The sequence below is a fragment of the Dipodomys ordii genome, unplaced genomic scaffold (assembly GCF_000151885.1).
Source record: "Dipodomys ordii isolate 6190 unplaced genomic scaffold, Dord_2.0 Scaffold2, whole genome shotgun sequence".
NCBI lineage: Eukaryota > Metazoa > Chordata > Mammalia > Rodentia > Heteromyidae > Dipodomys > Dipodomys ordii.
Window position 1 is genome coordinate 6,978,629 of NW_012267218.1, and position 24,513 is coordinate 7,003,141.

At 38.2% G+C, this 24,513-nt stretch overlaps 1 protein-coding gene across 1 annotated transcript in view; it reads left to right on the top strand.

Annotated features, from left to right (window-relative positions):
* Positions 1 to 24,513, top strand: part of Atg2b (autophagy related 2B) — a 72,181-nt gene that overhangs the window by 34,112 nt on the left and 13,556 nt on the right. Inside the window, exons 18-34 of the mRNA XM_013016522.1 lie at positions 184 to 326; positions 3,817 to 3,974; positions 4,789 to 4,961; positions 5,682 to 5,832; positions 7,229 to 7,428; positions 7,587 to 7,667; positions 11,120 to 11,226; positions 11,477 to 11,569; positions 12,998 to 13,068; positions 13,850 to 13,926; positions 14,366 to 14,536; positions 14,753 to 14,894; positions 17,337 to 17,539; positions 18,849 to 19,075; positions 19,982 to 20,090; positions 21,207 to 21,401; positions 22,632 to 22,733. Coding sequence (XP_012871976.1) covers positions 184 to 326; positions 3,817 to 3,974; positions 4,789 to 4,961; positions 5,682 to 5,832; positions 7,229 to 7,428; positions 7,587 to 7,667; positions 11,120 to 11,226; positions 11,477 to 11,569; positions 12,998 to 13,068; positions 13,850 to 13,926; positions 14,366 to 14,536; positions 14,753 to 14,894; positions 17,337 to 17,539; positions 18,849 to 19,075; positions 19,982 to 20,090; positions 21,207 to 21,401; positions 22,632 to 22,733 — 2,403 coding nt within the window. The remainder of the gene's footprint in view (positions 1 to 183; positions 327 to 3,816; positions 3,975 to 4,788; positions 4,962 to 5,681; positions 5,833 to 7,228; positions 7,429 to 7,586; positions 7,668 to 11,119; positions 11,227 to 11,476; positions 11,570 to 12,997; positions 13,069 to 13,849; positions 13,927 to 14,365; positions 14,537 to 14,752; positions 14,895 to 17,336; positions 17,540 to 18,848; positions 19,076 to 19,981; positions 20,091 to 21,206; positions 21,402 to 22,631; positions 22,734 to 24,513) is intronic.

Below are 24,513 nucleotides of genomic sequence, written 5' to 3' on the forward strand. Positions count from 1 at the left end.
GGCATGAACCACTGGCATCTAGCTTACTATTTTTTTGCCTTGATGTATATTTTCCTCAGTAAATATTATTGACTTATTTAGGTGCTCCCATACCAAGCTATAGATATGTTGAAAACTGCTATAATTATTTAAATATAAAACGGTTATTTGATGCCTTTTTTGTACTAAATTATTATGTTTTAGATGGTGATGCCAGGAGACCCTGTAGAAATGACAGAGTTTCAGGACAAGGCAATCAGCAATTCTCATTATGTGTTGGAACTTACATTGCCAAATATTCATATAACACTACCTAATAAAAGCTTTTATGAGAAGCTTTATAATAGGTAAGTTCAAGAATATCTGGTTAATTCTTTGGGATCAGACTTTCTGCCGAGCTGCTTCTGTTTCCTCCTTTTCCCACTTCACTTAACTCTCATATTAACTTTTACCCCATACACTTTGTGTGGCCTAATGACAATAACTAGAGTTAGGCTACTGAGCAAATGTTTTTGTTGTTGTTTTTTTATTTTCTGCATATGCAGTTATGTGAAAGAGTTAGGACGTACTTCAGTAGAAAGCCAGCAGATTCTGGCATAGAATCAGAATTGTAGACATTGTCCAAGAAGTATTTGTTTTTTAAATTCACAAAGGCATCTTGTTGAAATTCTTTTTTTTTTTTTTTTTGGGGTCCAGTCATGGGGCCTGAACTCTGGGCCTGGGCGCTGTCCCTCAGCTCTTCAGCTCAAGGCTAGCGCTCTACCACTTGAGCCACAGTGCCACTTCTGGCTTTTTGCTTATGTGGTGCTGAGGAATCGAACCCAGGGCCTCATGCATGCAAGGCAAGTGCTCTACCACTGAGCCACCTTCCCAGCCCATCTTGTTGAAATTCTAAACCGAGTATTAGCTTATAAATTTTTACATACAAAAATGTAAATTTATCATATGTAAATTATATAATATTCAACATATACCAAGCAAATAAATGGAATTTGAGGTCTTAGACTCAACTGACTTTTGACAATTTACTTAGTTGCTTTATCTATAAAATGGAGACACTACTGTTAATCTGCCCAAAGGGCTGATTGGAGAATTAAATCATGTAACACTTAGAAATTTCAGAGAACAATGTCTGGCATATGGTAAGCATTAAGTAGTAGTCTATTTCTTTTATTATTCCCACCCATTGAAGGGCTCTCTTCTATAATGTACCTGATAGATGATCATGTGGAATTTCTAGAAAAGAAGTTTTCATTGTTGGTCAGTACTAACTTGCCACATGTAAACACATTTGTATTTCCATTAATTTTCAGTCACTCCATCTCTACAGCTTCTACTATAGGTTTTCTTAATGTCAGATGTCTCTAACCCTTTACTCCTTCACTGAGGACAGTAAACACTGGGCCATCTCCTTGTCTTAGGATCAGATATATAGGAATGTAGAAAGAAAATGTTAGCACTTTATTTAACTTGCAAATAACTTATCTAAAAGTGTGTATTTTGATATATTATTATGCACATTCTAAACAACACATAATTTGTGAGTTTGCCTTAGAGGGTTTCAGTTTTAGCTCTTGCACTTTGCTTACATATGATTGGAAGTTTGAAACCACTGAGCCATAGTCTTTTCCTTTTAGTTTATAGTTGAGGAATATCTGCTAATTGCTAATGTATGTTGAGGGCTAAGACTTTTTCAGGGTTCAACCTGGAAGTCAGAAGAACTGGATCCAATCCTTTCTGCATTATTGTTGGTTATACCAGGACATCAAGACCAGTAGGATATACCTTAAACATCGAGTTTACAGTATATTGTATAAATCTAAAATTTTATGTCAAAAAGAATTCTCACTGGTTTCATTAAATAGAATGTTTTGGAGTATCTATTATATCCGCTTGTGACAAAGAATTGTGATAATGTATCTTTAAGCATTGTTCCCTTTCTTAATATTAGAAACATTACTTGATGCTTTATAGTATTAGTGATGTCAAGACTGTTGAAGCCACTGATAGTATCACACTCCTGAAATCCCAGCATTCTACAGGCAGAGAGGCTGGAGGATCATGAGTTTGAAGCCAGCCTTGGCTAAGTAACAAGTTATAGGGTAGCCTGGGTTATAAGCTAAGATCCTATCTCAAAAAAAATAAAACAATAACTTTAAAAGGAGATTTGGACAAAAATATAAATAAGGGAATTGGCAAAAAGATATGAAACTTACATTTATAGGCTATATGCCATGAGCTCTGGATTTTACTTAAAGTAATCCTGTTTCTCTAACCTGTGATGCATAACTTGCTTGCACTTACACTAAGGGAAAGGAAGAGCATTCCCTGAGAAAATTTTTCATTTTATGTATGTATTATTCATAATCATAGAGGCTCTATCTAACCTGTCTATATTTATAGCTATATACCTTTGTCCTATAATATGCTCAAGAAACGGAAAGCCACATTTGTGCCAGTATTGTGGGATGTAGCTGTCAGTGTGTCTGACATGTGACATCTTTTTGTTCCATATCCTTGGTATCTTTAATAACAATATTTCTAAAAAGAGATTTTGGATAGAGCTTAGAAGCTACCATGAAGGTCTTGCTTATATTTCTAGGGTTTCAGAAGCTTAAGCATTGGTTTAAGAACTGTTTTTCCCCAGGAAGAGGCAGGGCTGCCTCATTGTTTGGCACTTTCTCACAGGCTTTACTGTGTGTTTGTGCTTTGACAGTCCTCTTCAGTTTATCAGCTGTCAGTGCCTGCTATATATGATAGCCATTGACCTAGTTAGAGGTAGAAGTGATTAGGCACAAGTACCTCTTCTAGGGGGCAAGTCTAGCAGTCCAGAAAGGGAAGAGGAAGAAGTGCTATGTGGTGTATAAAATGCTGTGATTGGTTGAAATAGCTGTGTATGAAGGATATGCTATATAAATTTTGAATTTTGAGTTTTTCTTGAAAGCCAGTGGGTAAGTAAGGGGAAGAGGTAAGAACAGTATGTCTGTTCGTTGAAAAGGTAGTTAGAAAGTGGTACTGTAACTCAAGTAGTAGAGCATTAGCCTTGAGCAAAAGAGCTCAGGGGCAGCACCCAGGCCTCAAGTTCAAGCCCCACAACTGACAAAGAAAAAAGGTAGGATGCTCTGGGGCCCTAGCTGTGGCCACCTGGTCACCAGCATCAATTGGGTGACTCTAGGTAGTTGGTAGAGTTTGTTCCTTTCATTCCGTGTGGCATATTCTTCATGTCATGCACACTGGTGGTGACGTACTGTATGCTGAAAGGAGATCTTAAATACCTCAAGAGAAAGAACTGAATTGAGAGCTGGGTACAACGTGGTGTCTCATCCCAGCTCTTCTACTAGGCCACTCATTGGCAGGAGCCCCACCTGACCTAAACCATGCCTCCTACTCCCTAGTTGCTCTTTGTTTTGTTTTTAGGTTGTGGGGCTTGAACTTGGAGTTTGGGCACTGTCCCTTAGTTCTTTTGCTCAAAGCTAGCACTCTACCACTTTGAGCCATAGTGCCACTTCCAGTTGTCTAGTTGTTAATTGGAGAGAAGAGTCTCACTGCCTTTCCTGCCCAGGCTGGCTTCATACCATAATCCTCAGATCTCAGCCTCCTGAATAGCTAGGATTACAGGCTTGAGCCACCAGCTCCAGCTCCCACTTGCTCTTTACGAGACAGTTGCTTCAGTGGGAAATAAACTTCCTGCCAGCTCCACAGGAGTGATGGAAGGACTCTTTATAGAGTCCGATTCTCATTTCACTGTTTAAAAAATTGTTCAGCTCATCTCTTAAATCTTTAGTTTGTCTAAAGTTTATAAGTTGCACATGTATTTTTCAACTTCTGTCTTTATAGGATCTTTAATGACTTACTACTATGGGAACCAACAGCCCCTTCACCGGTGGAGACCTTTGAAAATATTTCATATGGCATTGGGCTTTCAGTAGCCAGCCAACTGATTAACACCTTCAACAAAGATAGTTTCACTGCATTTAAATCCACAGTTCACTATGGTACTGTATTTTAAATTTATCTTGAATTAAAGTGCCTGATTTCAGGCTGGGAAGGTGGTTCAGTGGTAGAGTGCTTGCCTTGCATGCATGAGGCCCTGGATTCCATTCTTCAGTGCCACATAAGCAGAAAAAGCCAAAAGTGGCGCTGTGGCTCAAGTAGTAGAGTGCTAGCCTCGAGCTGAAGAGCTAAGGGACAGCTCCCAGGCCCAGAGTTCAGGCCCCATGACTGACCAAAAAAAAGTACCTAATTTCTAAATTAAAAGAGTAATGGCTTTTTTATTGCAGATTATAAGATGTCCCTGATTATATTTTCTATTACTATGGCTATTTTAAACTTTTATTTGATTATTTATGAGAATATTTCATGGTTGCCGTCTGTTGAGAAGATCATTATCACTTGAATGATAATGTATACCTTGAAGTGATAATAAACACACTGAAGTTTAGGGATAAGGATAAAAAATGATACATTTTTATTGTCATTCTATATTTGTAAGAATAAGTGGTTATAAACATAGATAATAGGTTTGTGATTTTTTTTTTCCTTGTGGTCCGGTCATGGGGCCTGAACTCTGGGCCTGGTCGCTGTCCCTCAGCTCTTCAGCTCAAGGCTAGTGCTCTACCACTTGAGCCACAGCACCACTTCCGGCTTTTTTCTTTTTTCTTAAGTAGTGCTGAGGAATTGAACCCAGGGCCTCATGCATGCAAGGCAAGCACTCTACCACTGAGCCACCTTTCTAGCTGTGATAATTTTTAAGTTGCTGTTTTATTTTACATGCTATCAGAATTAAGTAATTGTTTGTTCCCCCTATAGATGAAGAAAGTGGATCTGAAGAAGAGACTATGCAGTATTTTTCTACTGTCGATCCTAACTATCGTTCCCGTAGGAAAAAAAAATTAGACTTTCAGAACAAGCACTCTCAGAGCTTTCTCTCAGTTCTTCTGAATATTAATCATGGATTAATGGCCTTGTTCACAGATGTAAGGGTAAGATTTATAAATCCAAAGTGCTATCTCAATAAACATCGTTTGAAAGAAAAGCATAATACCCAGTGATAACTGGATGTTAGAAGGGCAGAGCCCTTTCAGTTACCAGGAGGACTTCTGTAGGCTGTGGCAATGGGAACATGGGAATCTAGCTTACATTGGGGTCTCATGGTGAAATACCTTCCCCTTAGAGAATGCACCAGTTCCACTCCCGAAGGTCATAAATTTTTTTTTTTTTGGTCAGTCATGGGGCTTGAACTCTGGGTCTGGGTGCTGTCCCTCAGCTCTTTGGCTCAAGGCTAGTGCTCTGCCACTTGAGCCACAGTGCCACTTCTGGCTTCTTCTGTTTATGTGGTGCTGAGGAATTGAACCCAGGGCCTCATGCATGCAAGGCAAGCACTCTACCACTGAGCCACCTTCCCAGCCAGCACAAGTTTTATGTAGCATTTATTCCATTTTTAGTATCACTCTGTGAAGTGGCTCAGCTCTTATCACTGCTTTTATGTAATATGGGACAGTTTCCTACGTGGATTTAAGAAAGAATATCCCATGGGACTTCTTTGCTTTCCTGCATTTAAATAATGACTTGGGGGCTGGAGCTGATTGTAGAATACCTGCCTGGTATTTGTGAGGCCCAAGGCTCTATCTCTAGCACTGAGATTTGAAAAAAATAATAACCTTTTTCTCCCCTCCCCTCCTGCCCTCCAATCTTTCTATTAGCAAGATAATGGAGATCTCTTGGAAAACAAGCATGGTGAATTCTGGTTAGAATTCAATAGTGGCTCATTGTTTTGTGTGACAAAATATGAAGGTTTTGATGACAAGCATTATATTTGCCTTCATTCTAGCAGTTTCAGTCTGTATCACAAAGGTAAGGCAAATGAGTATTTATTCTTTTCTTTGACATGTTTCAATTTCTTGTTTGATGAAGTGTTGAGAACAGAATGTGAATATTAGAAATGATTTTCTGAGTTGAAGGTTCTGATTATACCATCTAAGTAGTAGTTGTAAGTTATAACTTGGCTTTATGTTCTTTTTTAATAGTAGCTTTTGTTTGTTGGTTCTTGGTTTTGTTCAGTTTTGAGATAATCTTGCTCAGGAGGCCAAGTGCTGGGATTACAGCTGTGCATCACCATAACCATCTATTTATAATAGCTTTATTAAGAGATAATATATGTGAAATATAATTCAGAGTTTATATATATATATATATTTGTTTTTTTTTTTCTTTGTCGGCCATGGGACTTGAACTCTGGGCCTGGGCACCATCCCTCAGCTGTTCAGCTCAAGGCTAGCACTCTACCACTTGAGCCATAGTACCACTTCCGGTTTTCTGAGTGGTTTATTGGAGATAAGAGTTCTCATGGACTTTCCTGCCCAGGTTGGCTTTGAACCATGATCCTCAGATCTCAGCCTCCCAAGTAGCTAGGATTACAGATGTGAGCCTCCTGTGCCTGGCTAAAGTATATTTTCAACGACCTCTATGGCTTTATAGAACTTTGCAGCCATCATCAGAGTAAAATTTTAGAACATTTTCATAGCTTCAAGAAGAGACTGTGTAATTTGTTACCCTCTACCCTTCCATATACTCTAGCCCCAAACAACCACTAATCTGCTTTCTGTCTATACATTTGCATATTCTGAAAATTCCATATAAATGGAATTGTCTGTTTTTATGTGACGTATTTTTCAAGGTTGACCAAGTTCTATCAGTGCTTCAGCCTTCTATAATAATAGTTTTCTATTGTATAGATAAACCATGTATAATTTATCTATTTATGGGTTGATGGCTCTATGCATTCATTATTGTTGTTATTATTATTATTTTATCTTGCCAGTCCTGAGGCTGGAACTCAGGGCCTGGATGCAGGTTGGATATCTACAATCTGAAAATCCAAAATCTGAAATGCTCCAAAATCTGAAGCATTTTAACACTAATAAGATGCCACTAGTGGAAAATTCTTAATTCGTGGTCAAAACAAGGAACACTAAAATAACCATGAATCACTTTCAGCCTATGCATTTGAAGTGTGACACATTAATGAATTTTGTATTTAGAATGAATGGGGTTTCCTCTCCAAGATAATCTTAACTAGATATGTGTGGTATCATTAACACAATCTGTAAAGAAAAAAATCCCATGTCCCAAATATTTGTGGTTCCAAGCATTTTGGAGAAGAGACAACCTGTACCTGGAAGTCTAGGCAGTTACAGAACTAATTGTATGTGATAACTTTATTCAAGTTTGCATCTCTTTGTGGATCTAGGCATAGTAGATGGAGTGATTCCTCCTACAGAAGCACGATTGCCCTGTTCAACTCGCCCACATTGGTTGGAACCTACTATTTATTCTTCTGAAGAAGATGGCCTCAGTAGAACTGCTTCAGATGGGGTTGGAGGAGACAATTTGAATATGCTGTCTGTTGCAGTTAAAATATTGTCTGATAAATCAGAGTCCAATACAAAGGTTTGTGTTTTGTACTTTCTGTACTATTAAGTACTTATAGCTGATTTTGTTGCTAGCTAAGGATATTTGTGTGAAAGGCAACACATTTATTTCCTTGGAAAAACTTGTGGGGTTCTATAAGTGATAAATATAATTCTTAGTACTGACTGTCTGTGTAGGAATTTCTCATTGCTGTGGGACTAAAAGGAGCCACTCTCCAGCACAGAATGCTTCCTGCTGGCCTCAGCTGGCATGAGCAGGTAAGATAGCTGTTACGTATATATCAATTTATGATAGAACTTATATTAACAACGTACATACGGAAAAGTTGGTGAGTCATTAATGTTCAGCTCTTCTACCTGATAGGTTAAGAATAGAATATTTTCAACACCCCAGAAAATTTTTTTCCTTTAAAATGTACTCCTAGGCGCTAATGGCTCATGCCTGTAATCCTAGCTACTCAGGAGGCTGAGATCTGAGGGTCATGGTTCAAAGCCAGCTTGGTAAGGAAAGTCCTGGAGACTCTTTACCTCCAATTATTCAGAAAAAGCTAGAAGTGGCCTTGTGTTTCAAATGGTAGAGTACTAGAGTGGTAGAGAGCCCAGGGACAGCGCCCAGGCCCAGAGTTTGAGCCCCAGGACCTGAAAAGGAAATGGTCCCTAAAACTTTTCAGAGATAGAGTTGTCTTTTTTTTTTTTTTTTTATGGAAGGAAAGGAAAGAAACAGAAAGGTCTCTTGTCTTGGGATCTGTAAAATGCTTGGTATAGATGAGAAACAAATGATATATTAAATTGCTTTTTAAAGTCTTATTTATTTATTTTAATTTTATTTTTTACCTATTATATGGCTTGAACTCGGGTCCTGGTTGCTGTCCTTGAGCTTTTCTGCTAATGCTGGTGCTCTACTACTTTAAGCCACAGTTCTACTTCTGATATTCTGGTAGTTAATTGGAGATAAGACTTTCTCAGACTTTCCTGCCAGGGCAGGCTTTGAATTGCAATCCTCAGCTCTCAGCCTCCTGAGTAGCTAGGATTACAAGCATAAGCCACCAGTATCTGGCTTGAATTGTGTGTGCCAGAAGTTTTTTAAGAACCATGCTTTCTGTATTATTCCCTAGGCCAATGGTATGATGTTGCTTCAAATTGTGCTATTAGGATTTCTATAATTAATGTTGAATCAGTTCTATACAGTACAGGTAGAATTCAAAATGTTTTGCTTGTTTCTTGCCACTAAAGATATCAAATCCAACCACTCATGTGAGGGAAGCACTGTACTCTTGAGCTAGGCATAAAGTAGTTCCATGACAAATGGAAGTCCAGCCCCATTAAAATGTTTTTCAAAAAGAGTTTATTTTTCTTTGAGTAAGAAGTTCTCTTCAGGGATGAGCTATGACGCAAGGGGTAAAGCACCTTGCTTAGCAAGTATGAGGCCCAGAGGTCAACAAAAAAAAAGAAATTAACTTTGAGCAAGATGCTAGCTTTTCTTTACGTGAGAATGAAAACTAGTACATGTATGATTGATTCTAATGTTACTTAGAAATGAACTTTTTTCATTATACTAGTGTGTGTGTGTATGTGAGAGAGAGAGAGAGAGAGAGACAGAAAGAGAGAGAGAGAGAGAGAGAGAGTCTGTGTGTGAGAACCAGTCCTGGGGTTTGAACTCAGGGCCTAGGTGCTGTCTTGGAGTTTTTGTGTTTAAGGCTAGCATTCCACCAGTTGAACCACAGTTCCACATTCAACTAATCATAAAATTATTTTTAAAATATTTTTAAAATATTCTCATGTAATTAGGAACATGACATCTAGTGGGAGTGGAAAGATGGCTAATATGAACGTTTAGCTGACTGCAAGAGAGATTTTTTTTTTGTTCTGTCGTGGGGCTTGAACTCTAGGCCTGGGCGCTGTTCCTCAGCTCAAGGCTCAAGGCTAGCACTCTACCACTTGAGCCACAGCACCACTTCTGGCTTTTTCTGCTTATGTGGTGCTGAGGAATTGAGCCCAGGGCCTCATGCATGCAAGGCAAGCACACTACCCAGCCCAAGGGAGAGATTTAATTATAACCTATTTTCGAGAAATGTGAGAGAATTGATGATCAGAGAACCTGGTTTTCAGACTAAGCTAGACATAAACTAAGGAAAAACTTCTTTCTACAGTGAGATACACTGGTGGCTCATGCCTACAATCCTAGCTGCTCAGGAGGCTGAGATCTGAGGATCAAGGCTCAAAGCCACCCCAGGCAGGAAAGTCCATGAGACTCTTATCTCCCATTACCCTCTGGAAAACCGGAAGTAGACTGTGGCTAAAAGTGAAGGAGCACTAGTTTTGTTTTTTGTTTTTTTTTGCCAGTCATGGTGCCTGAACTCTGGGCCTGGGCACTGTCCTTCAGCCCTTCAGCTCAAGGCTAGTGCTCTACCACTTGAGCCACAACACTACTTCCAGCTTTTTCTGCTTATGTGGTGCTGAGGAATCGAACCCAGGGACTCATGCATGCAAGGCAAGCACTCTACCACTGAACCACCTTCCCAGCCCCGATAGAGCACTAGTTGTGAGCAAAAGAGCTCAAGGACTGTGCTAAGGCAGTAGTTCAAGCCCCACGACTGACCAGGGAAAAAAAAAAAGAATGAGTTACAAAGATACTGCTGTTTGGTTCATGCCTGTAATCCTAACAACTCAGAAAGCTTAGTTCTGGAGCATTGTAGTTTAAAGCCAGCCCAGGCAGAAAGGTCTACCATGACTCTGTCTCAACAGGTATGGCTCAAGTGGTAGAATTCCTGCTAATAAATGCAAGGCCATGAATTCAAACCGTGGTGTCACCAAGAAAAAAGAAGCAAGGGAGGGAAGGAAGGTTGCCTAATGAATCAGATATTATACTCCCAACACTGTGTGTTATTTAGAAAACCAGATCTTGGGGTTGGAGATGTGGCTCAGTTAGTAGCACACTAGCCAGTGAGCGAAAGTGTTAGGTACTAAGTTTGAGTCCCCAGTCTTGGGTCTTAAAAAACAACAATAACAACAACAAAAACAAATAAAAAACCTTTTTTTTTTTCATATGGACTGGGAGAATTAGGGCTGCTGACCCGCTAGGCAAATGCCTTCCCACTGGAACTATACTTTTACACTTTTTTTTTTTTTTTACTTTTTTGTTTTGAGACAAGGTCTTGCAAAATTTCTCAGGCTGGCTTTGAAGTTTGGATTCTCCTGCCCCATCCTCTGGTCTAGCTAGAGTATAGGCTCTATTCTATAAGCCAGGTTATAGACAAGAGTGATAGAAACTAAATTTTTAAAGTAGTCTTTGAAAAATTGTCTTAGTTGTTCTAAACAAAATAAGACAAAATTATGTATACTTTTTATTAGTTTCATGAGATAAGATTTTCTAAGGTTTCTATAGCCTTGAAATTATTGGATGATCCTCTTCATTTCAAATTTTAATTCAGCAAGTACCTGTAATTTTTGTTGTATACATACAAGCTATTCCTCAATAGTTTTGGTATATATAAGGAAAATGATCCTTCTAGTGAAACAAATTAGCATCTATCTAATATTGCTCTTTTTGTGTATTGCTGTACATAGTGATTTTCTTTCCTTATAACGTCATAAATTTCCCATGACATGGTTGGTCTTTCTGTGATATACTGTTTTACACTTACTAGGTATGTTACAGCAAAACCTTTTTTTCTCCAAAAGCAGGCCATTTTATATTTTTGTGATTATAGATTTTATACTTCTTGAATATTGTTGATGAACCTGTTTTGGGATATAATCCTCCAACTGCATTTACAACTTTTCATGTTCATCTTTGGAGCTGTGCGCTTGATTATAGGTAAGTTCACAATGGATCATGCATTAAGCTTTACATTTACCCAGTGTGGTGGTATACATCTGTAATCCCAAACCTTGGGAGGCCGAGGCAGGAGCATTGCAAATTCAAGGGCAGCCTGGGGAATACATAGCCAAGACCCTCCTCTCAAAAAACAAACAAAACTCCAAACAAAAAAGACTCAAAATGTTATTTTTTTAAAAAAGTTTCTGTTGTTTTGTCAAACATACTCTTGTTTGTTTTTTTCTATTAGGCCTCTTTATTTGCCAATTCGATCTCTTCTTACTGTTGAAACATTCAGCATTTCTAGTAGTGTTGCATTGGATAAATCTTCTTCTACTCTCAGGTACCTGCATAAACTTCATTACATATATAACTGTCTGTAGAAGTTTAAATTACATTAACTGTTTACCTAAATCATTTTATTCATATCTCCAGTTTTTGTTAAAGTCAGCAATATTCTATGAATAGTCATGTCCTTTTATCTAAATTACTCAAATTTTCTTTCTTAGGTAACACATACCCTGTACTATTTTATTTCATTTTAGGGAGGAAATTTGTCCTTAAAATTCTTAATTTGCCTTTTAGCAAATTATTCAATAGATAATAATAGTTAATTTGCCTTTGGTAAAATATCCAGTAGCTAAGTTAGTACACTTTATTTTTGCATCTTAAGCCTTCTGAGACAGGTGCTGGTGGCTCATACCTGTAATCATAGGAGGCTGAGATCTGAGGCTTGCCATTTGAAGCATCCCGGGCAGGAAAGTCTGAGACTCTTTATCTCCAATTAATCACAGAAAAAGTGGGAAATGGTGCTATTGCTCAAGTGGTACAGTGCTATAGCACCTTGAGCAAAAAGGAGCTCAGGTAGAGTGCTAGCCTTGAGCAAAAGGGGCTCAGGGTTCACTCCCAGACCCGGCAAAAACAATGACAATAAATCTCAGGGCCTGGGTGCTGTCCCTGAGACTCTTGTGCTCAAGGCTAGCACTCTATTACTTGAGCCACTTCTGGCCTTTTCTGTTTATGTGGTACTAAGGAATCGAACCCCAAGCACTCTACCACAAAGCCACATTCTCAGCCGAGGCATCTATTTTTTTTAAAAAAACTGCCAAACATGTAGAATTAATTTGAGTAAATGATTAAATTTTTTTTTTTTTGGTCGGTCATGGGGCTTGAACTCTGGGCCTGGGCACTGTCCCTCAGCTCTTCATCTCAAGGCGAGCGCTCTACCACAAGCCACAGTGCCACTTCCGGTTTTCTAGTAGTTTATTGGAGATAGGAGCCTCATGGTCTTTCCTGCCTAGGCTGGTTTTGAACCTTGATCCTCAATCTCAGCCTCCTAAGTAGCTAGGATTACAGGTGTGAGCCACCGGTGCCCAGCTAAATTTTTTTTATACCAGTTAAAGAACTGCATTTATAGCATTCATAAGCAGTGGCTTTTTAAAACATGTTAGATGACATTTATATTGGGAATTGCATGTAATTTTTTTTAATTTAGAGAATATTAATTTCTCTGATCAAACCCATATAGATAAGACTTTACATATTTAACACAGTGCATTTACCCCTGTGCTGCATGTGATTTTGATATTGAGGTTTTAACTCAGGTCCTCTGGTTGCTAGGCAGGTCTGACATGTGCTACACACTCCCAGCTAGACAATGCATATGATTTTTATAATTTTTGTATCAGAAGGAATGGTGCAGTTAAGTATACAGTGATCACATAGCATACATTCAAAGCTTAGTTTTTTAGTTTGTTTTGTTTTTTTGCAGAATAATCGTGGATGAGGCTGCTTTACATCTGTCTGATAAATGTAATACTGTCACAATAAATCTGAATAGAGGTAAGAGTTAAACAAATTCTGAAGCCTGTTAATGCTGCTGTATATGTATACATTTATTTTAAGAATTGAATCTTGGAGTCTTTATTAGAACACTGGCAGTCTGCAGGCAGCCCTCAAATCCACTTAACACAGCTAGGAAACAGGCCAGAGAGGAAAGAAAGGACAAAAACAATACCAACAAACCAATTCAGTTCCAATGGAAAGCTGAATAGGGATACCATGGTGACTGGAGAAGAGTCAGGAGACAGGACTTGAACATGGAGATAGGTGGTGTGGTATAATGGCAGCTGTGCTCCTTTGGGCCTAAATAGAGTCAGGGTCACAGGAAATTCCTAATCCCAGGCACTGGACTGACAAGTTCAGTAACCCAAAAGCCAAGTGCCTGCCCCTTTCCAGGGATCCATCACCTGAGTGGGGTGGGCATCACCTCCCCCTCCCTTCCCAACATGTACTGATTTATGTTTTGTGTAAACATTTTGGAGTACTTTAAACATAGACTGAGTATATGTAGTGTATTTTCAGATACTAGATTTTCCTTTTTAGGTTGTAATGTCTGATAGCATTAGCTAAACATATCAAAACATATGCACTCTATTTAATGTAAGGTAGTTTCTAACCAGAATAAACAGAACTGTTGGCTGGAAATTGTGAATTTGTGTCTTCTCTCACATTAGAGAAATTATGCAATATATTTTAAAGAAATGCTAATTTTATTAGGTGTTGGTTAGATAAGCAATTTTAAAAGCTGTATTCCTTTTATTAATTACTTTAAAACTTTTAGATTATGTTCGTGTGATGGATATGGGGCTTTTAGAATTAACCATAACTGCAGTGAAGTCGGATTCTGATGGAGAGCAAGTAAGTGATTAAAATTAATAGAAAAAAAAAAGTAAATTTGAATTTATTTTGGCTGGTCCTAGGGTTTGAACTGAAAGCAGCTCCATTTCTGGCTCTTTTTGGAGGCTGGGTTAACTTATTGGAGTCTTGTGAATTTTCTTGCCTGGGCTGGCTTTTAACCGTGATCCTCAGATCAGCCTTTTGCATTGCTAGGATTATAGGGGTGAGCCACTGGTGTCCAGGTACTCTTAGTTTTTGAGAGATTAAATAGAATTATTGTAAAATTGCTTTTCTGCTTACCTAATTTTGGTCAGAAATTGACAAAGTATTTAAAATAAAATTAGAGGTATTTATTCTTAGGACAAATGATTACTTATTTCATTGAATGCAAATCTACAAAAACAGAATTTTTGTCCCTTGTTTAGGAACATTGTTTTTCTTTTTCTTGTGTCCTGTCCAGACCGAGCCTCGCTTTGAATTGCATTGCTCTAGTGACATTGTCCATGTCAGAACATGCTCAGACTCTTGTGCTGCATTGATGAATCTCATTCAATACATCGCAAGTTATGGTGACTTACAGACACCTAACAAGGCAGAGATGAAGATGGGAGCTCCTCAGAGAAAGCCCAAGGTATAGTCAGCAGTGTTAGCCCCTCTATCCCTGCCATGGGAGTGGTGTGTCTGTATGTCCTCTCTTGACCATCTTCACGACAGTCATGAGAAACTGGAAAAGTCAGTTCTTTACCTGCTGAGGGATAAGAGTCTGGAAGGGTGATTCCATGGGCATTTTAGAAAACTATGTTGAATAATGTTGTTTTTGTTGTTGTTGTTTTGTGTTTGGTTGTAGGTAGATTCCTGTGGTCGGTTGTCATCACGTGGTCCAGTTCTTCCTGAAGCAGATCAACAGATTTTACGAGATTTGATGAGCGATGCTATGGAGGAGATTGACATACAGCAAGCTTCTTCAAATGTAAAATCACAGGCTAATGGTAAGACCAGGGATTTTCTCTGTGAGCACAGATATCATAGGGATGTTTACGTTTTCTGTATTCTTCAGTAAATACTTAGTAAAGAAAAGGCACATCTACATTTTGGTGGATATGTATTAGCTAATCAGCTTGTTTTTATTGAAAGCTGAGTTGATAAATAACATTGACTGGAATGATGTGGGCTACAAGGAGGATGAAAGACAAGACTTGTTTTCCAGTAGCTCACAGCCAGAAAACAAACTGGCACTAAATTGATGCTGCCACTTAGAATGACTGACAAGTAACATAAACACCTAGACATGTGCTATATACACTTTGAAAATGGGATGAACTTTTTTTTTTTTTGGTTGGTTACAGGGTTCAACTCTGGTCCAGAATGTTGTCCCTGAGATCCTTTGCTCAAGGCTAGAACTTGAATTAGCTTTTAAAAGGGGGTAGAATTTAGATGTGCAGAGAGGAGGGAGAAGGTAATCTTGACAAGGTCACAGATTGGTCTATGTCAAAACACAGGAAATTGTACGTGAGCCTTAACTATTTCTTATTCAGTTGCATGCATGTGTGTGTGTGTGTGTGTGTGTGTGTGTGTGTGTGTGTGTGTGTGTGTGTGTATATATATATATATACATAAATTTTATTTTTTTCCCCTGTTCCTGGGGCTTGAACCCTGGGCCTAGGTGCTTATCCCTGAGCTTCTTTTGTTCAAAGCAAGTGCCACTTGAGCCACATTGCCACTTCTAGCTTTTTTTGAGTAGTTAAGAAATAAGAATCTCACAGAGGGGGCTAGGAAGGTGGCTCAGTGGTAGAGTGCTTGCCTTGCATGCCTGAGGCCCTGGGTTCGATTCCTCAGCACCACATAAGCAAAAAAGAAAAAAGCCGGAAGTGGCACTGTGGCTTAAGTGGTAGAGCGCTAGCCTTGAGCTGAAGAGTTAAGGGACAGTGCCCAGGCCCAGAGTTCAGGCCCCACGACTGGACCCAAAAAAAAAAAAAAGAATCTCACAGAGTTTCCTGCCTGGGCTGACTTTGAATTGCAGTCCTCAGATCTCGGCCTCCTCAGTAGCTAGGATTACAGGCATGAGCCACCAGTGCCTGGACATCTAAATATTTTGAAGCATGGATTTTCAAAATTAGTTTTTCTAAATGATGGACATATCTATTTCTATATATATTATAAAATCTTAATTTTTAATATTTCCTGATATTGTAATAATTTAGCATTAAATGTTGCTTTCATTCTAACTTAAGAAGTTAACTAAAAATTAAACTGGAACCTCTTATCTACTATATACTATCTAATTTGTGATAAATAGCCACTGTATTTTACATGGAAGGAATATTTAATGACTATTTTTTGAGTAGCTTCAGCAGAGAGGATTCTTCTCTAAGTGGGACACTCGTGAGTATATAGACCTGAAGTGCTGCCATGGAAGAGTTAAAAGTTTTGTCTGTAAGCCTCTTTCCCTGGCCCCCCAGCACTCTACCATTTAACCACAGTGCCACTTCTTCCTTCCCCTCCCACAAGTGATGACTTCCAACAATTTTAGGTGAGGCTTTGCTGGAGAGATAACATGTTTCTCCTCCTTTCACAAGACTTTTCTTCCAAGACTGAACTCTATAGATACATTTAGTTTCTTCCAGAAACTTCTTTGACAGGACAGGGATGAAGTCCTGACCAAAGTATAACCCCAGTCAAGATGAATCTGGTGCTGCTAGGTTACTGAAACTGTCTCTGTTTATGGCACTATCATTTACTGTTTTTTAGAAACTTTAATTCATTGCCCCCCCCCCTTTTTTTGGGGGGGTGCTAGTCGTGGGGCTTGGACTCAGGACCTGTGCACTGTCCTGAGCTTTTTGCGCAAAACTCACACTCTTAACATTTGATCTATAGCTCCACTTGGAGCTTTTTTGGTGATGAATTAGAGATGAGAGTCTCATGGTCTTCTTTGCACATGTGCGGACTTCAAACTAGGATCCTCACATCTCAGCCTCCTGAATAGTTAGGATTATAGCCATGAGGCACCTACTCCTGGCTTTTAAATTGTTGTCCTGGGGCTGGAACTCAGTGTTGTTCCCAAGTTTCATTTATTGCCACAGCACTACTTCCAGCTTTTTTCTCAGTAGTTTATAAGAGTCTCGTAGACTTTCCTGTCCAGGCTGGCTTTAAACTTCAATCATTAGATCTCAGCTTCCTCAGTAGCTGGGATTACAGGCCTGAGCCATCAGTGCCCAGCAAATCATTGTCTTTTCATTGGTGGTATTTGTATTTCTGCCTCTTGTTCTTGGGTGAGTTACTTTAGCTCTCTTGAATCTCAGATTAATAGGGTTATTATAAGGAATAGTTAAAAGCATACAATAATTGTGTCTAACATGGTTAAGATACTTAATGAAGGGTTACTGTTGTCAGTGTTTCAAAGTGTGCCAAAATGTTGCATTTTTTTTATCTAGGCATTTTGGATGAAAAGTCTCAAATTCAGGAACCATGTTGTTCAGATCTCTTCCTATTCCCAGATGAGAGTGGGAATGTGTCTCAGGAGCCTGGCCCCACTTACCCCTCCTTTACTCACCACTTGATTAGCGATGCAATGACGGGTGTGCCCACTGAAAATGATGACTTTTGCATCCTTTTTGCACCAAAAGCATCTATCCAGGTAACAATTTCATATCATTAGTGAGACCTTAAATAATGTTAAGATTTAAATTGACCTGAGGTTATCCTGAGAACATCTTTCAGATTTTGTTAGCCTCTAAAGTGCATTTCAGAATTATTTTATAATTTGCTCTTGGAGCTTTGTAAATGGTTCTAACACTTCACTGTTTTCATGGTACTCTGAGAGATTCAGAGAATGCTCTACATTTGCATGATTTCTCAAGTAGATGATTGAACTTCAGGTATTGTATGTAGCAACAGGAATCTAAGGATAGTGAGATTAAAGGATAGGAAGATACATTATTATATAGCTGTTAGTCTAAACACTGGGAAAGATGAAATATAGATGAAGGCTGATGGCTGATTGAGATGTACAAACATACACATACACACGTATACACATATACATACTACAGTTGTCCTCTAGTAACTAAGTAAGGGGCTGTATTTGTGTACTAACTTCTGAGAACGTCCTGCTTATTTATTTTATTTTATTTTTTTGTCAGTCATGGGGCTTGAACTCAGGGCCTGGGCACTGTCCCTAAGCTCTTGATCTCAAGGCAAGCACTCTACCACTTGAGTCACACCACACTTCTGGTTTTCTTGTGGTTAATTGAGTCTCATGGATTTTTCTGCCTGGGCTGGCTTTGACCCATGATCCTCAGATCTTAGCCTCCTTAGTAGCTAGGATTACAGGTGTGAGCCACCAGCACCCAGCTTCTGCTTAAATTTTTTTTTGGGGGCGGGGGGTCTGGTCGTGGGGCCTGAACTCTGGACCTTGGTGCTGTCCCTCAGCTCTTCAGCTCAAGGCTAGCACTCTACCACTTGAGCCACAGCACCACTTCCGGCTTTTTTCTTCTTGCTTATGTAGTGCTGAGGAATCGAACCCAGTGCCTCAGGCATGCAAGGCAAGCGCTCTACCACTGAGCCACCTTCCCAGCCCCTGCTTAAATTTTTTTACAAGAGCAAAATAGTCAAACTCAAAATAAGTCTATTAGAGATGCAGTATTTTGGTCAGTATGAGAAATTTTTCAAATTTTGGTTTGGACCATAGGATTGACTTCAACACCACCCTCACCATGGACAAACATGGTGTAAACTATTAAAAATCCTCATGGGAGGATATATATAGAACACAGAATTTGATTTATATTAGAATATTTTATGTGATGATTAATTTCAGGAATTATTAATCCATTTCATACGTTAGAGTTATTTACAAAGGAATATAATAGACTGAAGAAATCTTGAGATATAACCAGTTGTTTGTAGTGAGATAAGAATAAGTGTTGACTGTTGGTTTATTTCAGGAGAAGGAAGAAGAACCAGTTATAAAAATCATGGTCAATGATGCAATTGTGATAAGAGACAATTATTTTAGTCTGCCCATTAAGAAGACAGATACAAGCAAAGCCCCATTGCACTTTCCTATCCCTGTAATTCGGTATGTGGTTAAGGAAGTCTCTCTTGTGTGGCACCTTTATGGAGGCAAGGACTTTGGAACAATGCCCCCTTCTTCTCCAGCTAAAAGTTACATGTAAGTTAATTTCTATACACATTTATTTGGCAGGCCAATATACTTCCATAGATACATAGAATTTATCTTTAGAATTAGTATAACTAGTATTAAAAACTGTATAGTATAAATGTCACACTTTAAGTTACCCATATGTGTGTTTCTTTGAATTGTCTGTATATTTACTAAAATGTTGATTGATAATTTTCATGTAACAAAAAGTTTCATATACTTACCATATGTCTCTTGACAAAAATGAACAAGACCCGATCTTTTTCCTCAGTTGCAAAAGGAGTCATGTGACTGAGGGAAATAGAGTGAAATGGATGTGTGGGAGCATTCATTCTCAAAGCCCTCATCCAGCAGAGTACAAAGTAGAAACTGGTACTCAGAAGTACTTATCAGACATATGCAGTGTTCTGTAATATAAGAGAATTAGGCAGACAAGCATAGGCACAAGGGGAAGATAGTTTTATGTGGGTATAGCACAAAAGACTTGTTGGAACAGTGACATTTGACACAAAAGCTCAGCACTTAAATGTTTCTATTTAATATTTTCTACTAAAAGTTACTTTAGAACATTTCTGACGTGACTAGTTCTTTTCTATAGGGTTTCTTGAACTTGAGCTCTGACAAGAAAATTCATTTCTTAGGCAACAAAAAAGTTATGAAGAGGCATTATTGCCAAGTATGTGCTCTGATGTGAACTCTAGCAGCATAACTAGGCTTTTCTGTAGCTCCAAGTAATTAACAAAAAGAAAAAGAAAAAAATGTATTTTCAGTGTCTCCAAATGATGATTTTGATTTATAGCAGTGTAAATTTGTGACACATTCTGGTAGTAATCTTTCTCTGTTTTGTCTTACTATTTTTCCTGATATCATTTATTAAATACCTTTTGAGCAATCTTTTATCTTTTTCATTTTTAGAAGTCCCCATAGTTCTCCTTCTCATACACCCACAAGACATGGACGTAATGCAGTATATGGGGGAAAGGGAAGGAACCATGACTTCTTAATGGAAATACAGTTAAGCAAGGTAAGATGGGATTGTAAAAGGAAAAATCTAAAGTTGATGCATTGTAAACCTTCACCTATAGGTCTTGGATTAGAATAGTGCAAAGATTTTGTATGAAATTCTTACTTCTTTTTCTTAAATGTTAGAAAATCTCACAGCATTTTTGTTTTTGTTCTCCCAAGCTACCTCTGGAGTACAAGCTCTTCGACTGAGTGAGCTCAGACTCCCTCACAGGGCTTGCTAGATACATGCTTCTTGGCCCCTGCCCAGCATTTCTAATTTAGTAGGTGAGGTAGATTCCCAAGAATATTCAGTTTAAGTGAGTTCCCAGGTGATGCTCAGACTACATTTCCTCCCTGTTCTAGACCTGCCTTTGAATATGTAATAGGTTCTTTGTGACCATCTAGAGATAACAGGCAGACCCTGCTAACTTTATATGCCCTGACTTCATTCTGTTACTTTTTTTTTTTTTTTTTTGCTGGTTGTGGGCAAGAATATCACACTCAGGAAATGGTGAGGCAGGCAACAGGATAAAGGAACCTGGATCTGTTACTTTTTTTTTTTTTTTTTTGCTGGTTGTGGGGTTTCAACTCTGGGCCTGGGCGCTGTCCCCGAGCTCTTCAGCACAAGGCAAGCGCTCTACCATATGAGCCACAGCGCCACTTCTGGTTTTCTAGTGGTTTATTGGAGATAAGAGCCTCATGGACTTTCCTCCCCGGGATGGCATGATCCTCAGATCTCAGCCTCCTGAGTAGCTAGGGTTAGAGGCGCCCAGCCATTCTGTCACTTTTGAGGTGCCATATTTTAAAGTAGTTGCTATGGAAATATTGTGGTGATGATAGTTCTGTGTATTCAATTTTATCTTTGCTTCTTTTGGAGCTTGAGCTTTTCTCCACTGACTCATTTTCGTGCAATTTCATAGGTTGACATATAGTCTTAGTCTTCAAGTTGAGGATGTTGCTTGAAAAGGATACTTGATTAGTGTCAGTTAAGAACTGTTAGTTAAGTTTGTTCCTTACAAGGTGGGTGCACTTACAGGTATGAGTAAGTGGACAAATGAAAATAAGTGAGAATTTAAAGTTAAAGGAAATGAAATTTAAAGTAGATGTAAAGATTTCTCTGTTTTTCCTTGTTAAGGTGAAATTTCAGCATGAAGTCTACCCCTCATGCAAACCAGAATGTGATTCTAGCCTCTTAGAACACCCAGTCTCTCGGCAGGTGTTCATTGTTCAGGACCTTGAAATTCGAGATCGGTTGGCAACATCACAAATGAATAAATTTTTGTACCTGTATTGCAGCAAAGAAATGCCTCGAAAAGCTCATTCCAACATGGTAAGAATTAAACACTCACTTTCATTATTTATGTTAGTTCTTAGAAGAGTGTTTTTACTGTATCGAACTGCAGGAGAATTAGAATGGGAATGTTTTTAAAAATGAAAAATATTTCCTCTTTTTATTTGTGCCAGTCCTGGGACTTAAACTTAGGGCCTGGGTACCTTTTTTCTCAAGGCTAGCATGCTACCAATTGAGCCACAGCTCCATTTCTGGCTCTTTTTGATACTTAATTGGTTATAAGAGTCTCATGGACTTTGCTTCTTGGGTAAGCTTCGAACCATGATCCTCAGATCTCAGCCTCCTGCGTAGTCAAGATTACACGCATGAGCCTTCAATACTTGGCTTATTTCTCTTTTTAATAGAAAAATTCATTTACAAATTCATTTTAAATGTATTACGTAAGCGTTGTGTTTAAAATTCATTTTGCAGCTTGGCATGCTGGTGCTTGTCTGCACTCCCAGCACTCAGATGCTGAGGCAAGAGCAGTTTGAGTTCTGCGCCAGCCTCTGCTAACTAGTGAGACCAGCTCAGAAGAACAATAAATAAAAGATCTGGTAGCATGGTGTAAGTGGTTGAAAGCCTGACTGCCAAGCAAAAGATGCTGAATATTAAACCCCAGTACTGCCCTTCCTCCATTTAAAAAAGAATAATAATAGTTTGGGTGGTTCACTGGTAGAGTTCTTGCCTGGCCAGCAAACACCTGAGCTGACCCTCCCAGTACTGCCAAAAATAAAACAAAGGGCGTAAAGATAGTATTTTGTACATCATGATTACTAGTATTGCTAATATGTATATTGATATCTAAGTGAAACCACAAGTCTATAGTGAAAATAATCCGTTACTGAAAGTGTTCTATATTTCTAACACTATCAAGGTTAGTAAGCTAGATATGATTAGCTCAGGAATTTGGAGGTTCTTTGTAGAATTTGGAAGAGGGGCCTATGGATTAGCTCCAAAGGTTCCACAAACCCTTCAGAGCCTGCAAATACACTAACTGTTTCAATTTTTTTTCTCTAAATAGAGTCCATATCTGCATTAGATTCCTGGGGGGTGTTTCTAAGAAGGAAAGTAGGCAGACAAAATACTTCTTGTTTTATACAGTGTAGCACAGACTGTTCCGTAACTTGCTATATAGCCTAAGCCAACCTCAAACATTTATTTTCTGTTCTTTCTCTTTTCCTCCCCCCACCAGCATGTCATTAAGGAAAGTGTTTTTCTTACTTACAGTTGACAATTAAAGCATTACATGTGCGACCAGAGTCTGGCAGGTCACCACAGGAATGCTGCTTGAGAGTATCATTAATGCCACTACGCCTCAATATTGACCAGGTTTGTGGTAGGGAGTAATGCATGCAAGGATTAGGAATACACTTTACTTCCATTGTAAAGGATCTGTCATAGAGTTCTGGTAAATAAGACAAATTCATTAGACACTTGGAATCTGACCTATGGATGTTCTTGATGTTACCCCATTTTCCTACTCTGTATGATAACAAGCAAGTACCTGCTATTCACTCTCCAGTTATTAGGGACTTACTCCTACTTCAGATGTACATTTTCAGCAACTACTACAGGACTCGTTGTGATAAGTGATGTAGGAATTGGGTCCAAATCACAGCTTCTGGAAGAGAGTTTTCTGCCCTGGGCAAAATGACAAATTAATATATAATTATTTTAAAAAGTCATATTTAGGTTTGAAAGGCATGAAGAAAACCATTTTTATGTTTTCAGGCAAGCAGTCCATCAAATTCCTCTGGAGTTTTCTTTCACGTAGGGAACACTTAAAATGTAGAAGCCTTATTTGAGGTGCATTAAGGAAAATACTTAATGGAGTTACATTAATATATATTAATATTGTTATTAATATATATAGTGGGGTCAGATTTCAGTTCTGTATCTTTTACTACTTGTGTGGCTTTGTATCAGTTATATACTTCCCCAAATCTTAGTTTCCTCATTGGTAAAATGAGAGAAATGATAATATATATATCATAATTTTTAAGTGAGTATTTAAAAGAGTAGCTTATGAAAAATAATTAGTGCCTAGCATATTGTGCTAACATAAGTAATGTTAAGTTTTGTTACTGAGGCATATAACAATTGGAGAACATAATATTCTTAAGTAATTTGCTTTAAAATAACAAAGCCCTCTTCTATATTTTATATAGTTTGAGCTCAGGTTTAGGGTATTTATTCACTTGTTTAATATTGTTTGTGTATTGCTCATTAGTTAAATAGTTGAACAGTCCATTCTAAGCAAGTAACGTATCTTGAGAAAGAAATTAAATGTTTATATTGGAAGCAAAATACAGGTCTGTCTCATAGAAAATGAACAAATATAGTAGTGTAGTACATTCCATACATTAATGCTTGTAGCTTCTGAGCTGGGACAGGTTTTTGATTCTCATTATGAGAAGATTATCTCTTAATATTCATATTTTAATTTAGTTTACCGATAGGTTGGCCTTCTAGAAAACTGAAGTATTTATGGGAAAATATATCTCTGTAAATCTCCAGTGTGAGAAAGATTAAGACTCTCATCTTTTTTGCTTACTTTACCAAACTTACCAAGCCCAATTTTATATAGTAGACTTCTTTAATATTGAACATAATTTCTTGTTTAGAACTATAAATCATTATACTTCCAAGTTGGGAAATAGTATTTTTAGAGAAATAAATGTATAAGCACATTGGGGACAAATGGGAAGTGATATCCTAAGACATAAAACCATAGGAAATAAAGCCAGGTCACAAATAGATAAGCTTTACTGAAGTGACTTACTAATAGAAAAACTTACTTTTGTCTATCTTCTGAGATTGACAAGCTGGATTTTGAGATGCAGATTGTCATTGAATAAACAATACAAATAGAATGAGTCTCATCTGAGGGTTTAATGGATGACGGTCAGGTAACTAGGACAGTGAGAAGTCTGAAATAGGAAGAGAGCAGGACTTCCTGACTTTCCTAGTTCAGTGTTCATTTTAGTGTTTGTTGTACTGTACTGCTTGGAAATCTGTATATGGAAGACATTAATTGATTCAAAATCATTTCCTGAACACCTACCATAAGCAAGTTTTATACTAGGATTCTTTTTTTTTTTTTTTTTTT